Source organism: Schistocerca cancellata, chromosome 9, assembly GCF_023864275.1.
Source record: "Schistocerca cancellata isolate TAMUIC-IGC-003103 chromosome 9, iqSchCanc2.1, whole genome shotgun sequence".
Taxonomy (NCBI): Eukaryota; Metazoa; Arthropoda; class Insecta; order Orthoptera; family Acrididae; genus Schistocerca; species Schistocerca cancellata.
In genome coordinates, this window is record NC_064634.1 from 304,610,331 (window position 1) to 304,626,899 (window position 16,569).

Below are 16,569 nucleotides of genomic sequence, written 5' to 3' on the forward strand. Positions count from 1 at the left end.
CAAACGGAACGATTACGACTTTCCTGTTGCGGGTTGCATGCATTTGAAATCGAGGCGCCGCTCTTACGTCTGTCCTACACTACTGGCCATTAAAATTGCTACACGACGAAGATGACGTGTTACAGACGCGAAATTTAACCGACAGGAAGAAGATGCTGTGATATGCAAATGATTAGCTTTTCAGAGCATTCACACTAGGTTGGCGCAGGTGGCGACACCTGCAACGTGCTGACATTTGGAAAGTTTCCAACCGATTTCTCATACACAAACAGCAGTTGACCGGCGTTGCCTGGTGAGACGTTGTTGTGATGCCTCGTGTAAGGAGGAGAAATGCGTACCATCACGTTTACGACTTTGATAAAGGTCGGATTGTAGCCTATCGCAATTGCGGTTTATCGTACCGCGACATTGCTACTCGCGTTGGTCGACATCCAATGACTGTTAGCAGAATATGGAATCGGTGGGTACAGAAGGGTAATACGGAACGTCGTGCTGGATCCCAATGACCTCGTATCACTAGCAGTCGAGATGACAGGCATCTTATCCGCATGGCTCTAACGGATCGTGCAGCCACGTCTCGATTCCTGAGTCAACAGATGGGGATGTTTGCAGGACAACAACCATCTGCACGAACAGTTCGACGACGTTTGCAGCAGTATGGACTATCAGCTCGGAGACCGTGGCTGCGGTTACACTTGACGCTGCATCACAGACAGGAGCGCCTGCGATGGTGTACTCAACGACGAACCTGGGTGCACGAATGGTAAAACGTCATTGTTTCGGATGAATCCAGGTTCTGTTTACAGCATCATGATGGTCGCATCCGTGTTGGGCGACATTGCGGTGAACGCACAGTGGAAGCGAGTATTCGTCATCGCCACACTGGCGTAACACCAGGCGTGATGGTATGAGGTGCCACTGGTTACACGTTTCGGTCACCTCTTGTTCACATCGACGGCACTATGAACAGTGGACGTTACATTTCAGATGTGTTACGACCCGTGGCTCTACCCTTCATTCGATCCCTCCGAAAGCCTACATTTCAGCAGGATAATGCACGACCGCATGTTGCTTTCCTGTACGGGCCTTTGTGGATACAGAAAATGTTCGATTGCTGCCCTGGCCAGCACATTCTCCAGATCTCTCACCAATTCAAAGCGTCTGGTCAACGGCGGCCGAGTAACTGCCTCGTCGCAATACGCCAGTCATTACTCTTGATGAACTGTGGTATTGTATTGAAGCTGCATGGGCAGCTGTGCCTGTACACGCCATCCAAGCTGTGTTTGACTCAATGCCCAGGCGTATCAAGGCCGTTATTACGGCCAGAGGTGGTTGTTCTGGGTACTGATTTCTCAGGATCTATGCACCCAAATTGCGTGAAAATGTAATCACATGTCAGTTCTAGTATAATATATTTGTCCAATGAATACCCGTTTATCATCTCCATTTGTTCTTGGTGTAGCAATTTTAATGGCCGGTAGTGTATAATAGCCTCCTTCCTTCCCTTCCTTCGCGAGTATGACGAATCTGAAAACGATGCTCTTGCGATAGCTTCCTACTCGTTCTCTCCTACTGAAGTGTGCAGGACTGTAAGGCTAGTCTTGACTTAGTGTGACTGACTGCCCGCATCCGATGGACTGTAACGAAGCTGTAAGGAGATTAAATATTAAAAAATTGGCAGTCTTCAAAAGCGTTGTACACATTTACAATCAACCAAGCATATACAGATATTTTTTTCTCCTTTTTGTTTTTTGACTCATCAGTCTTCTGACTGGTTTGATGAGGCCCACCATGAATTCCTCTCCTGTGTCAACCTCTTTATCTCAGAGTTGCACTTGCAACATATGTCCTCAAATATTTGCTGAATGTATTCCAACCTCTGTCTCCCACTACAGTTTTTACCGCACTATAGCACCCTCTAGTACTATGGAAGCTATCCTGTGATGCCTTAACAGACGTCCTACCATCTTGTTGGTGTTTTCTATATACTCGCATTCCTTTCCTCGACGATTCTGCTGAGAATCTCTTTATTTCTTTCCTTAGAACCACATCTCAAATGTTTTGGCTCTCTTCCGTTCCGGTTTTCCCACTATCCACGTTTCACTACCATACAATGCTGTACCCCAAACGTTCATTCTCAGAAGTTTCTTCCTCAAATTGTTTGATATTAGTAGAGTTCTCTTGGCCAGGAATGCTCTTTTCGCCAGTGCTACCCTGCTTTTCATGTCCTCGTTGCTCCGTCCATCATGGGTTATTTTGCTGCCTTATTTCTACTACTTCTCATTACCTTCGTCTTTTTTTCAGTTCACTCTCAATCCATATTCTGCATTCATTAGACTGTTCATTCCATTGAGCAGATCCTTTAATTCTTGTTCACTTTCACTGAGAACAGCAAGAGGTTCAATGAAACTTGTCACTGATAGTCTTTCACCTTATATTTTTTCCCACTCTTGAACCTTTCTTTTATTTCCGTCATTGCTTCTTCGCTATATACAGAAGGGGCGAATAGACTACATCCCTATCTTACATAGCTTTTAATTCGTGTGCTTCGTCCTTGGTCTGTCAGTTTTATTATTCCCTCTTGGTTCTTGAACGTACTATGTGTTACGCGTCTTTACCTATAGCTTACCTCTGTTTTTCTCAGAATTTGAAGCATCTTACACCATTTGACATTATCAAATGCTTTTTCCAGGTCGACAGATCCTGTGAACGTGTCTTGATTTTTCTGTAGCCTTATTTTCATTATCAACCGCTTCGTCAGAACTGCCTCTCTGGCGCATTTACCTTCCTTAAAGCCAAATTGATCTTTTCCATTCTTCTGAATTTTATTCTACATCTACATCTAAATTTATACTCCGCAAGCCTCTCAACGGTGTGTGGCGGACGGCACTTAACGTGCCACTGTCATTACCTCCCTTTCCTGCTCCAGTCGCGTATGGTTCGCGGGAAGAACGACTGCCCGAAAGCCTCCGTGCGCGCTCGAATCTCTCTAATTTTACATTCGTGATCTCCTCGGGAGGTATAAGTAGGGGGAAGCAAAATATTCGCTACCTCATCCAGAAACGCACCCTCTCGAGACATGGACAGCAAGCTACACCGCGATGCAGAGCGCCTCTCTTGCAAAGTCTGCCACTTGAGTTTGCTAAATATCTCCGTAACGCTATCACGCTTACCAAATAACCCTGTGACGAAACGCGCCGCTCTACTTTCGATCTTCTCTATCTCCTCTGTCAACCTGACCTGGTACGGATCCCACACTGATGAGCAATACTCAAGTATAGGTCGAACGAGTGTTTTGTAAGTCACCTCCTTTGTTGATGGACTACATTTTCTAAGGACTCTCCCAATGAATCTCAACCTGGCACCCGCCTTACAAATAATTAATTTTATATGATCATTCCACTTCAAATCTTTCCGTACGCATACTACCAGATATTTTACAGAAGTAAGAGCTACCTGTGTTTGTTCCGCTATCATATGTTGTTGTTGTTGTGGTCTTCAGTCCTGAGACTGGTTTGATGCAGCTCTTCATGCTACCCTATCCTGTGCAGGTTTCTTCATCTCCCAGTACCTACTACAACCTACATACTTCTGAATCTGCTTAATGTATTCATCTATTGGTCTCTCTCTACGATTTTTACCCTCCGGCTGCTGCCCACCAATGCTAAATTTGTGATCCCTTGATGCCTCAGAACATCTCCTACCAACCGGTCCCTTCTTCTCGTCAAGTTGTGCCACAAACTCCTCTTCTCCCCAATTCTATTCAATACCTCCTCATTAGTTATGTGATCTACCCATCTAATCTTCAGCATTCTTCTGTAGCACCACATTTCGAAAGCTTCTATTCTCTTCCTGTCCAAACTATTTATCGTTCATGTTTCACTTCCATACATGGCTACACTCCATACAAATACTTTCAGAAACGACTTTCTGACACTTAAATCTATACTCGATGTTAAAACATTTCTCTTCTTCAGAAAAGCTTTACTTGCCATTGCCAATCTACATTTTATATCTTCTCTACTTCGACCATCATCAGTTATTTTACTCCCCAAATAGATAAACTCCTTTACTACAGTAAGTGTCTCATTTCCTAATCTAATTCTCTCAGCATCACCCGACTTAATTCGATTACATTCCATTATCCTCGTTTTGCTTTTGTTGATGTTCATCTTATATCCTCCTTTCAAGACACTGTTTATTCCATTCAACTGCTCTTCCAAGTCCTTTGCTGTCTCTGACAGAATTACAATATCATCGGCGAACCTCAAAGTTTTTATTTCTTCTCCATGAATTTTAATACCTATTCCGAATTTTTCTTTTGTTTCCTTTACTGCTTGCTCAAAAACAGATAGAATAACATTGGGGAGAGGCTACAACCCTGTCTCACTCCCTTCCCAACCGCTGGTTCCCTTTCATGCCCCTCGACTCTTATAACTGCCATCTGGTTTCTGTACAAATAGTAAATAGCCTTTCGCTCCCTGTATTTTACCCCTGCCACCTTTAGAATTTGGAAGAGTATTCCAGTCAACATTGTCAAAAGCTTTCTCTAAGTCTACAAATGCTAGAAACGTAGGTTTGCCTTTCCTTAATCTTTCTTCTAAGATAAGTCGTAAGGTCAGTATTCCCTCACGTGTTCCAATATTTCTACGGAATCCAAACTGATCTTCCCCGATGTCGGTTTCTACCAGTTTTTCCACTCGTCTGTAAAGAATTCGCGTTAGTATTTTGCAGCTGTGACTTATTAAACTGATAGTTCGGTAATTTTCACATCTGTCAATACCTGCTTTCTTTGGGATTGGAATTATTATATTCTTCTTGAAGTCTGAGTGTACTTCGCCTGTCTCATACATCTTGCTCACCAGATGGTAGAGTTTTGTCTGGACTGGCTCTCCCAAGGCCGTCAGTAGTTCTAATGGAATGTTGTCTACTCCCGGGGCCTTGTTTCGACTCAGGTCTTTTCAGCGCTCTGTCAAACTCTTCACGCAGTATCGTATATCCCACTTCATCGTGATCTACATTCTCTTCCATTTCTATAGTATTGTCCTCAAGTACATCGCCCTTGTATAGACCCTCTATATACTCCTTCCATCTTTCTGCTTTCCTTTCTTTGGTTAGAACTGCGTTTCCATTAGAGCTCTTGATATTCATACAAGTGGTTCTCTTTTCTCCAAAGGTCTCTTTAATTTTCCTGTAGGCAGTATCAATCTTACCCCTAGTGAGATAAGCCTCTACATCCTTACATTTGTCCTCTAGCCATCCCTGCTTAGCCATTTTGCACTTCCCGTCGATCTCGTTATTGAGATGTTTGTATTCCTTTTTGCTGCTTCATTTACTGCATTTTTATATTTTCTCCCTTCATCAATTTAATTCAATATTTCTTCTGTTACCCAAGGATTTCTACTAGCCCTCGTCTTTTTACCTACTTGATCCTCTGCTGCCTTCACTACTTCATCCCTCAGAGCTACCCATTCTTCTTCTACTGTACTTCTTTCCCCCACTGCGCCCGCATCTCGTGGTCGTGCGGTAGCGTTCTCGCTTCCCACGCCCGGGTTCCCGGGTTCGATTCCCGGCGGGGTCAGGGATTTTCTCTGCCTCGTGATGGCTGGGTGTTGTGTGCTGTCCTTAGGTTAGTTAGGTTTAAGTAGTTCTAAGTTATAGGGGACTGATGACCATAGATATTAAGTCCCATAGTGCTCAGAGCCATTTTCCCCCCACTGCTGTCAATTGTTCCCTTATGCTCTCCCTGAAACTCTGTACAACCTCTGGTTTAGACAGTTTATCCAGGTCCCATCTCCTTAAATTCCCATCTTTTTGCAGTTTCTTCAATTTTAATCTGCAGTTCATAACCAATAGATTGAGGTCAGAGTCCACATCTGCCCATGGAAATGTCTTACAATTTAAAACCTGGTTCCTAAATCTCTGTCTTACCATTATATAATCTATCTGATACCTTTTAGTATCTCCGGGATTCTTCCTTGTATACAACCTTCTTTTATGATTCTTGAACCACGTGTTAGCTATGATTAAGTTATGCTCTGTGCAAAATTCTACCAGACGGCTTCCTCTTTCATTTCTTAGCCCTCATCCATATTCATCTACTATGTTTCTTTCTCTCCTTTTTCCTACACTCGAATTCCAGTCACCCATGACTATTAAATTTTCGTCTCCCTTCACTATCTGAATAATTTCTTTTATCTCATCATACATTTCATCAATTTCTTCATCATCTGCAGAGCTAGTTGGCATATAAACTTGTACTACTGTAGTAGGCATGGGCTTCGTGTCTATCTTGTCCACAATAATGCGTTCACTATGCTGTTTGTAGTAGCTTACCCGCATGCATACTTTTTTATTCATTATTAAACCTACTCCTGCATTACCTCTATTTGATTTTGTATTTATAACCCTGTATTCACCTGACCAAAAGTCTTGTTCCTCCTGCCACCGAACTTCACTAATTCCCGCTGTATCTAACTTTAACCTATCCATTTCCCTTTTTAAATTTTCTAACCTGCCTGCTTGATTAAGGGATCTGACATTCCACGCTCCGATCCGTAGAACGCCAGTTTTCTTTCTCCTGATAACAACGTCCTCTTGAGTAGTCCCCGCCGGAGATCCGAAAGGGGGACTATTTTACCTCCGGAATATTTTACCCAAGAGGACGCCATCATCATTTAACCATACAGTAAAGCTGCATGCCCTCGGGAAAAATTACGGCTCAACAGATACCCATCCGTTGTGGTTGCACCTACGGTACGGCCATCTGTATCGTTGAGGCACGCAAGCCTCCCCGCCAACGACAAGGTCCATGGTTCGTGGGGGGGGGGGGGGGGGGGGGGGCGCTATCATATAATCATACAATAAAGGATCCTTCTTTCTGTGTATTCGCAATACATTATATTTGTCTATGTTAAAGGTCAGTTGCCACTTCCTGCACCAAGTGCCTACCCGCTGCAGATCTTCCTGCATTTCGCTGCAATTTTCTAATGTTGCAACTTCTCTGTATACTACAGCATCATCCGCGAAAAGCCGCATGGAACTTCCGACACTATCTTTTAGGTCATTTATATATATTGTGAAAAGCAATGGTCCCATAACACTCCCCTGTGGCACACCAGAGGTTACTTTAACGTCTGTAGACGTCTCTCCATTGAGAACAACATGCTGTGTTCTGTTTGCTAAAAACCCTTCAATCCAGCCACACAGTTGGTCTGATATTCCGTAGGCTCTTACTTTGTTTATCAGGCGACAGTGCGGAACAGTATCGAATGCCTTCCGGAAGTCAAGGAAAATGGCCTCTACCTGGGAGCCTGTATCTAATATTTTCTGGGTCTCATGAATACATAAAGCGAGTTGCGTTTCACACGATCGCTGTTTCGGGAATCCATGTTGATTCCTACAGAGTAGATTCCGGGTTTCCAGAAATGACATGACACGCGAGCAAAAAACATGTTCTAAAATTCTACAACAGATCGATGTCAGAGATATAGGCCTATAGTTTTGCGCATCTGCTCGTCGACCCTTCTTGAGAACTGGAACTACCTGTGCTCTTTTCCAGTCATTTGGAACCTTCCGTTCCTCAAGAGATTTTCGGTACACCGTTGTTAGAAGGGGGGCAAGTTCTTTCGCGTACTCTGTGTAGAATCGAATTGGGTCAGGTCCAGTGGACTTTCCTCTATTGAGTGATTTCAGTTGCTTATTCTTGTCAGCATTTAGGATGCATGAGCTGTTAAGCTGATTGTGCGACAATTCCCTCATCTGTCAGAGCTTGCAATCTTTGGTATTCTGTGCGTAATGTTTTTTCGCAGGTCAGATGGAATATCGCCAGACTCATGCATTCTACGCATCAAAGTGAATAGACATTTTGTTGCCACTTCCCCCAATGATGCTAGAAATTCTGATGGAATATTGCCTATCCCTTCTTCATTATTTAGTCTTGGGTCTTCCAAAGCTGTTTTAAATTCTGATTCTAATAGTGAGGCCCTTAACCCTTGTACATCGACTCCTGTTTCTTGACATGAATGTAGACAATAAGAGGGCTGGCAGAGTGAGTCACAACAAACATATTCCACATAACAATCCATGTACGCATGACTTAGCGTATGGCGCTAGGTGTCGCTGAACAGCGTCGCTCGCCTCAAAGAGGGTGGGCACACAACAAGTCATCTGAGCCGTCATGCAGCAGGTCTGCAGCGCAACGGTTTAAATGTATTTGTGACGTCAAGGTAAAAGTGACGTCGGGTTGAAGTTTTATATCCTTTATTTGAAAACTCTGTAGTGGACATAGTTGCGGATATTATCCTTTATTTGAAAACCCTCTAGTGGACATAGTTGCGGATAATCTAGGTGGCACAACACTTCGAATTTTCCGCCTCTTACTTGGACGTGAGCGCGTTGTTTCTGGCTGTGCAAATGCCTGTTCGATCTGTGTTGCATAGAGGTCAGGAGTCTGGTTCGCTGTGCGTCGGTTTGTCATCAAACAGGGTCACACTCTGCGTATAGAAGTCTATAATCATTTCCAGTTGCAACGTGATTTAGGTTCGACACATCCTACACAAGATCCTTATTGTTTGATAAAAATAATAAGTTTCATTGTCAGTAGGGAGTGGGTTCACGTCGGGATCCAATACTCAGTCTAAATATGTTACGGAGTCTGATAACAGCTCATCGTTTGCTGCAGAGCGAAAGTTTCATTGTTTATGGCGTATGCTTAATTTTTTAGCCGTTTGAGTACTGTGAATTTTAGTGAGAATAATCGAGCCATCCAGAAATACACAGTAACTGGTTTGAATAAACACATTAAAAGCCAGGTAACAGTGAGGACCATCCGAGATGGCTAATCTGATATCGGTTGTAAGTGCTTAGCACATTTCGGTATGCGAACGTATATTGTAAGCGAATCGTTGGTGTCCAGTAATGAACTACGAGGCAGCATCTGTAGCGACTATGAACTAAGTTGGACTCATGTCCCATCTAGTTGCTCTCTAGACAGACCACAAACCACACATCCCGCAGACGTCCGCTGGAAATATCTTCTCCGAGAGCACCGGCGGCGGATCCTCATCCGAGGGTGACGTAACTCCATCTTGCGGGAAACACGGCCCGACCATGAGTACTGTCCGGAACGGGATATTACGCAACTGTCGCCTCGGTTCGACATAAACGTCAAATTACTAGTGTTTTCATTGAAACATCTAGAAAACCCGATTGTTTTGGCAGTATCCCAGTTTCACTGCAGGGTTCGCGTCTGATGCGTTTTTACACACAATGGTTTCAGTCTCTTCCTACACACATGGAAAGGAATTTGTGTACACCGTTCGTCCGCTATTGTCGTTGTGTTCTAGATACATATGCGATTCATGCCGCTGTCCGATGAATGGTGGACTATGCCAACATTATCAAACACACACACACAATATCATCCACCATCTTTTCCGTTCTCTTCACGAATGGGTCGGAGGAATAACGTGTGTACATTTCTACAGGCGCCAAAAACTCCCTTGCCTTATTCTTACTGTGTCTACTAAGGGCGCTCCATGACTAGTAATGTTTATATCGTGCACCATCTTTAGGTTAAGGTCTGTCATAAGTAACGAACTTGTGCAGTTTCAGTATTTTTAATATTTACCCTTAGATCTTGACTTATACTAAGTTTCGCGTATAAAAGGTCGTATGCAAATGAGAACAGAAAGATAAAGAGGTTAACTATCACTGTGTTTCTTTTAAAATAAAGACATTTGCGGCTGAGAACGGCGTTTACACATACTTTCTCTAATTATCCAGTCTTGTCTTACTATCCAGTTGTTTAGGAAGACTAATCCTGTGTTAAGCTGGAAAGGAAATCTAGTCTATCCAAAGAGCAAAATCAAAGCAAACAAGTAACCGCAAAAGTAATCGAGGGGAATAAAAGCTATAAAGGAAAATATTTTATAAGTTCACGGTATTATTAATGTAACGTAAAACTTTTATTGCAGCCACCACTCGACCCTCCCATTCTCCCGAACGATTCAACCACCATTAACTTCAGATGTATCTCCACTTACGTATATGCTGTACAAATAAGTCACTGTACAGTGCATGGTTGAGGGTAGTCGTAGTTCCCCGAGTCGATGCTGAGCAGGTTAAGGTCGTCATCTAGAATAGCAGAGTAGGCGAATTTCATCCCTGACAGCTGCGGTGGGCTTGTAGCGAGTGCTCCACGCGCCTCTCTCAACCAGTCATGTAGCGCTATTTTGTATAATTCCCTGTAGCAGTGCCTCAGGTTTGGCACAATTCTAGAGAAAACTGTTACTTCGCCTGGGACAATTTATTTTCCGGAAATGAAAGCTGGCAACAGCACTGCCAGCTGCCAGACGTATTTCTTCGTCGCGTCTAAATGGCTCTGAGCACTATGGGACTCAACTGCTGAGGTCATTAGTCCCCTAGAACTTAGAACTAGTTAAACCTAACTAACCTAAGGACATCACAAACATCCATGCCCGAGGCAGGATTCGAACCTGCGACCGTAGCGGTCTTGCAGTTACAGACTGCAGCGCCTTTAACCGCACGGCCACTTCGGCCGGCTCGTCGCGTCTACTATAGCACCATATGGTTGTGGTATTACCTTGCTATCGAGTTTTGGCTATCTTTTAACGACCGTATGACTGATTGGTGTGAATCTGATGGTGGGCAGGAACATATGACTACTGAGAGCGGTTACTGTTGTCCACATTTGTTCACCCTTGTATTCATTTGTGATTTCGTTTGACTTAATTATTCTTCTTGTCGCTGTAAACACTCCTCCTCAGGGAGAGTCTAATCCGGCAGTTAAGAACAAATTTTTCTAATATTATCATCTCATTATTTGTTCAAATGGTTCAAATGGCTCTGAGCACTATGGGACTCAACTGCTGAGGTCATTAGTCCCCTAGAACTTAGAACTAGTTAAACCTAACTAACCTAAGGACATCACAAACATCCATGCCCGAGGCAGGATTCGAACCTGCGACCGTAGCGGCCTTGCGGTTCCAGACTGCAGCGCCTTTAACCGCACGGCCACTTCGGCCGGCTCATTATTTGTATCCAGTTTGCTGGCAGAATTGCTTTATATGACGTTAATATTTTTTCTATGCGTTGGGGTTTTGCACAATCTAAAAACAAAAAAGTTGCGTTATAGGTGTTGGGCGTATATGTCCGTACGTGTGTTTCTCAGAACAAAGGTATGGTAAAATATTTTCTGGCATTATCGTACAACGTTCTACACACTTTTGTTCTTTTCTAAAAATATAATGAATATTTTACAGGATTCTGTTCGTTCTACTCTACTGCACGGCAACTGATACACACGAATATCGTAAGCTCTGTCATCTATGAGTCTAGCGTCTCAGAGCTGATTTAGCTCTAAAATCGTTCCACTTCAATTTTTCTTCTAGACCATTCTCTTCCTTTTGGCACACCGATCCCAAAAGGTAAAATGTCATCGGGATTTCAGGGGTGGGACAGATGTCTCAATCCAACACTTTTTTCCCCGTTTGTAGATACCAGTCCGCCCCGATAGCTGAGTGGTCAGTGCGGCGGTCTGTCACGCCAAGGGGTCCGGTTTCGATTCCCGGATGGGTCGAAGATTTTCTCCGCTCAGGGACTGGGTGTTGTGTTGTCCTCATTATCATTTCATCATTACCAGTGGAAGGCAACGGGAAACCACCACTGGAATCACTTCCCTAGACGCTCATGCGGTGCACCTCTCTGACGAGGCTTCCCCCATGACATGACCTGCCGTAATGCAAAACACAAATCTTTTTTTTTAAGTAGATACCAAGTGTACTAACAGTTGTTCTTGAAATTCACACTTATGGTAGAATATATGCTTTTAATTCATTCTGTATATGCGAACAGAAAATTTGGATATCTACACCAGGAATGAACGAACCGCTAACATCAAAACTTTGACAGAGTGTGCTTCTGAAAGGTACTTTTACAGTCCAATAGATTATCTCTCAATTTCTCATCAAAAGTATGTTGTTGAGTCTGGAATATTTAACGACTGTACTGCTATTGCAAGTGTGTGTAGAGCCGCAGCGTGTTTTTATCTTTCTGTCTAATCAGGTCTAGAATATAATATATTAACGCTGATAGTGTAGCGCTGTTTACGTGGTGACTGAAAAAAGCTGTGAGAATGAGTGTGGCAGCGTTATGGTCGCTGTGTGTCGTGAAGGTTTGCAAAATTTTTAAATGTGGGCGAACAGACGTGGTGCAGAAGTGTTGACACTCTTTATCCTGACAAACATAGTAATTAAAAGATGGCTCGCTTAACTCAACATAGTTCTGAATATGAATATTTCGTTGGAACACACTGTGTGGATTTGCTCCAGGATTTTGCCATTCACTGTAGAACTATGAGGCACAGTCGCATTATGAGCAGTGACTACTGAAACTGATTTAAAGATACGACAGGTGCTGATTTTTCGTGGTTACTATATAGAGCACTAAGTAAAAATGTGTGACAAATTCCAATTTGTAACACTGTTAGTTGGTACATGTAAGCGGTCAAAAATTCTTTAACTTTACTTATTGATATGGTATTCCTACAGCATCACTGTCAGGATATGATACCCATGATCTTACAGTTTGTAGTAGTTGCCTGTTCTGTATGCAGTGTTTTCTTTGGCCTTCCAAAATCTCTCTTTCACTTGACTGTGATATCTGGCACATTATAAACTTCTAGTTTTTTGCCTGTGGAAGCTATTTTCGCTTTTAATCGCATAGCCTAAGTTACTTTCCAGACTTTTTCTGTATCACAGTACTGAGTTTAAAAAATCTCATCTTTACATTCTCTAGCATTAAAACTGTTTGACATGCTATTATGCAGCTACCATTACCGTACGACAACATCTGAATGCTAATTTTCACTTTAATTTCTGCTCTTGCATTATTTTTTAATTTTCTGTGTACGGTATGGCAGATTGAACTTTTGATGTCTGCGGAACGTTTATCTGCTCACATCTGTTCTTTGTACATTGACAGAATACACCTTGAACACGTCCCAGACGTGTTGTGCAGTCCCGACGTCAGGCGCAACGAAGAAACCGAGGACACGAGTGACGAAGATGTTGACTTCTTCGTTCAAGGGTTCTTGGAAAACTGGAGCACTTATTTCAGGTGTAATTTCCAAAGAGCTAACAACACTACAGGTACGTTTTTGAATTAAGCGCGTCCTGTTCTACATTAAAAATAACCTTTCGACCATGAGTTATATTTCACGAAGCTATACCTTCATTTTGGGCAGCGGCAGGCAATACTTCTCAGACATATAAAGGGTTATTTATTGTCTCTGAATCCCACATACGGTTTCGAAACCGACGAAGTATTTGTCTAAGCTGTTCACTCATGTTATGAAATGATAATTGTTTATGGAAATGATTATCATAAATAATAAATCCCTGTACAATAACGAAGATAATATTCTAGAACAAGTGTCGGACTTGAATTGTTAGGGCCCAATATAAGCGTCAATGAGATACTGGCCTCAGATCAGGTAGATTTTCGGAATTACGGAACATGTTTTATGCTCACGCATTATGACGGTCCTGGAGTACAAAAATCTCTATAAAAATCACTATGGATTCTGCAAATAGAGATCTCGCTCGTCATCTATGAGATACATAGGGCCATGTATTTATAATTTAGGTAGTTCCGTAAGGGAGTGTTATAGAGCCGCTGCAATTTACTATTTATATTAATGGTGTTATGGGGAAAGTAAAGAGGCCTTTGGAGAAAAGAAAAAAAAACAGCTGTTTGAATATCAGGAGCTCAGATGTAAAACCAGTCATAAGCAAAGAAGGGAAAACTGAAAGGTTGAACGAGAATGTAGGTGGTCTATACAAGGAAATGCACTTGAAGGCAGTGTTATGGAAACGGAAGATAACTTAGATGTAGGTGAGATGGGAGATATGATACCGTGAGAGGAATTTGTCAGAGCACCAAACGACGTAAGTCAAACCAAAACCCCGGAAGTAGACGACATTTCGTCAGAACTACTGATAGCCTTGGTAGAGGCGTCTTTTGGCCAAGGATACACTCTGCTTTTTATGTCCTCTTTGGTGCATCCGTCGTGTGCTACTTGGATGTCAGGAAGAATCCTTCACTTCGCCCTCTTCGCAGACCCCAAGCCTTATGTTAAGTTTATCGCTGAAATCATTAGTCATTCTTGAATTTATACCTAGTCGATAGTCCGAGCTCATCAGATCGTTCATTCCATTGAAGGCGTTCTGCAATTTTTCCTCCCTTTCACTGAGGATAACAAAGGCATCACCGAATTATATTGTGGATATCCATTCGTACTGAATTCTAAGAGCAATGTACTTTCTTTTTCTGTCATTGCTTCGTCGACATATAGGTTGAATACTAGAAGGGCGAAAAACTATATCCCTGCCTTACGCACTTTTTAATCCGAGTATTTCATTGTTGCCCTTGCATTCTTATTATTCCGTCTTGGTTCTTGTACATATTGTACTATTACCCGTCTTTCCATATACACTAATCGGAAGTAGCCAGACAGTTGTTAATGGACGTTCATACTGCCTTCAAGATGGCTTGAACGATGCTGGGAAAGCCATCAGTGAGGTGTCTCAATGTCTGTGGGGAAGGCGAAATCTGAGAAGGTGGAGATGTTGAAAGCTGCGGTCTGACGCAATGTTCACGTTCTAACTGATCCCAAAGGTTTTACACTAGAATCATATCGGGGCTCTCGGCAGACCTCTACATTTCAGGAACGTTATGGTCCACAAACAATTGTCTTATGGATGCTGCTTTATGACAGTGTGCATTGTCATTCTCATACAATCATCGAATTAGAACTGTTACTGTACTGCAAGCTGTACATAATGACGTAAAAGTGTCCATATCCTTCCACATTTAGCATTTTCTTAAGCACTCCAACCACGAAAAACATCTCCATATCGTAACGCCACCTCCTCTATACTTCAGTGTTGGCGCTATTCATGATGGCAGGTAAATTCACCGGGAATTTGCCAAACCCAAATACTTCCACTGGATTGCGGCTGGGATAGCGTAAATCGTCACTCCAAATCATTCGTTTCCAGTTACATACTATTCAGTGGCGTAGCTCTTTAAAATGCACTGAATACAGAAATGTATGGCTTGTGAGGAGCTACTTGAACATCGCACGCCGTTCTTTTTAACTCCCCGTGCACAGTCATTGTGCTAGTTGGGTAGTTGGACCGATGGTAGAACTTCAGAACTCACGAGTGAGTCCTTCTGCTGATTTCTTGCGGTATTTAATAACCACTCTCGGCTAATTCTTGACGGCTACTGTCCGAGAGTGAATGGCGTCTACCTGATCTTAATTTAGATGCGGTTGTTCTTTCACCTTTCCCAACGACATTACCAGCAGCCGACTTGGGTAGCCTTAGACGGTCTGAAATATCCCTGACAGATTTGTTACTCAGGTGACACGAAATAACTAGTCCACGTTCGAAGTTGCAGAGTTCTCCAGTTGCTACTCCTTATTTACTAACAGCTCAGTACTCACCGCCTTCTTTTATACCAGCGGGTCCGCGTCTCCTAACATCCAGTGGTCAATTCCGAATTACATAGGATGTCCGGATGCTTTTGATCAGACCGTGTATCTTACATCTATGCTTCTGACAATTTCGAATAACTTGCTCTTTCACAATCTGATAGCTCCATATCATAAATGTAAGATCCATTCAGTCAGGCCTCTGGGCTGGGCATCGGGCTCCGTCATTCTTCCATGCGTACAAAACTAAGGACGAGAGATCCCTTTTCCAAATACGATGGTTCTCGGGAAGGAACCAATGCTGTCATTAGCGAGATACTTTTGTCCTGTGCTTTTAGGCTTCCTTTACACATACTTCACAAAACACACGAATAACTTTCATACAGCAATGTCGCGAGAGCAGACGATAAAAAAAAGTTAGTAAAACCAAGGGCCAACCATGAGAAACCTAAGTAACTAATTATTTTGGCTTTTACTGCATTGCTTCCCAATATGATAGCAACCATATCAATTTTTTTTTACAATTGAAGCTGCCACTTAAAATGCATTTTTGTTGAGCATTATGGCCACCGATACAAACCTGTCCAGGTGATAGCAGCGTCACCTAGCACGGTGCATATGCACACACCAAAAAATGTTTTACATCACTCCGGTTCCCAGAACTCCTGAAGATAGACGTTGACTGTGGACATTGTATCACAGACATAGTCCCTTTGACTGTTCAGAGATGTCACCAAACCAGCTCAGAGATGTAAACAATCATAGATGAGCAGCACCTATTAAACGGAGGGAGTCCGACAGCCGACCAGTTCCAGTCATTCCACCAGGAACGCTTGTGTTGTCTGCAGTTCAACCATGCCTAGACGGTGAATGCCGCGGTTCGATCGCGTCCGCGTTATTTCTTTGTGCCAGGAAGGGCTCTCAACAAGGGAAGTGTCCAGGTGTCTCGGAGTGAACCAAAGCAATGTTGTTCGGACATGGAGGACATACAGAGAGACAGGAACTGTGGATGACATGCCTCGCTCAAGCCGTCCAAGGGCTACTACTGC

At 43.0% G+C, this 16,569-nt stretch overlaps 1 protein-coding gene across 1 annotated transcript in view; it reads left to right on the plus strand.

Moving 5' to 3' along the window:
- The window catches only part of LOC126100343 (uncharacterized), an 89,820-nt gene that overhangs the window by 28,029 nt on the left and 45,222 nt on the right, over nt 1–16,569 (plus strand). Inside the window, exon 4 of the mRNA XM_049910955.1 lies at nt 13,006–13,172. Within this exon, the coding sequence (XP_049766912.1) occupies nt 13,006–13,172 (167 nt within the window). The remainder of the gene's footprint in view (nt 1–13,005; nt 13,173–16,569) is intronic.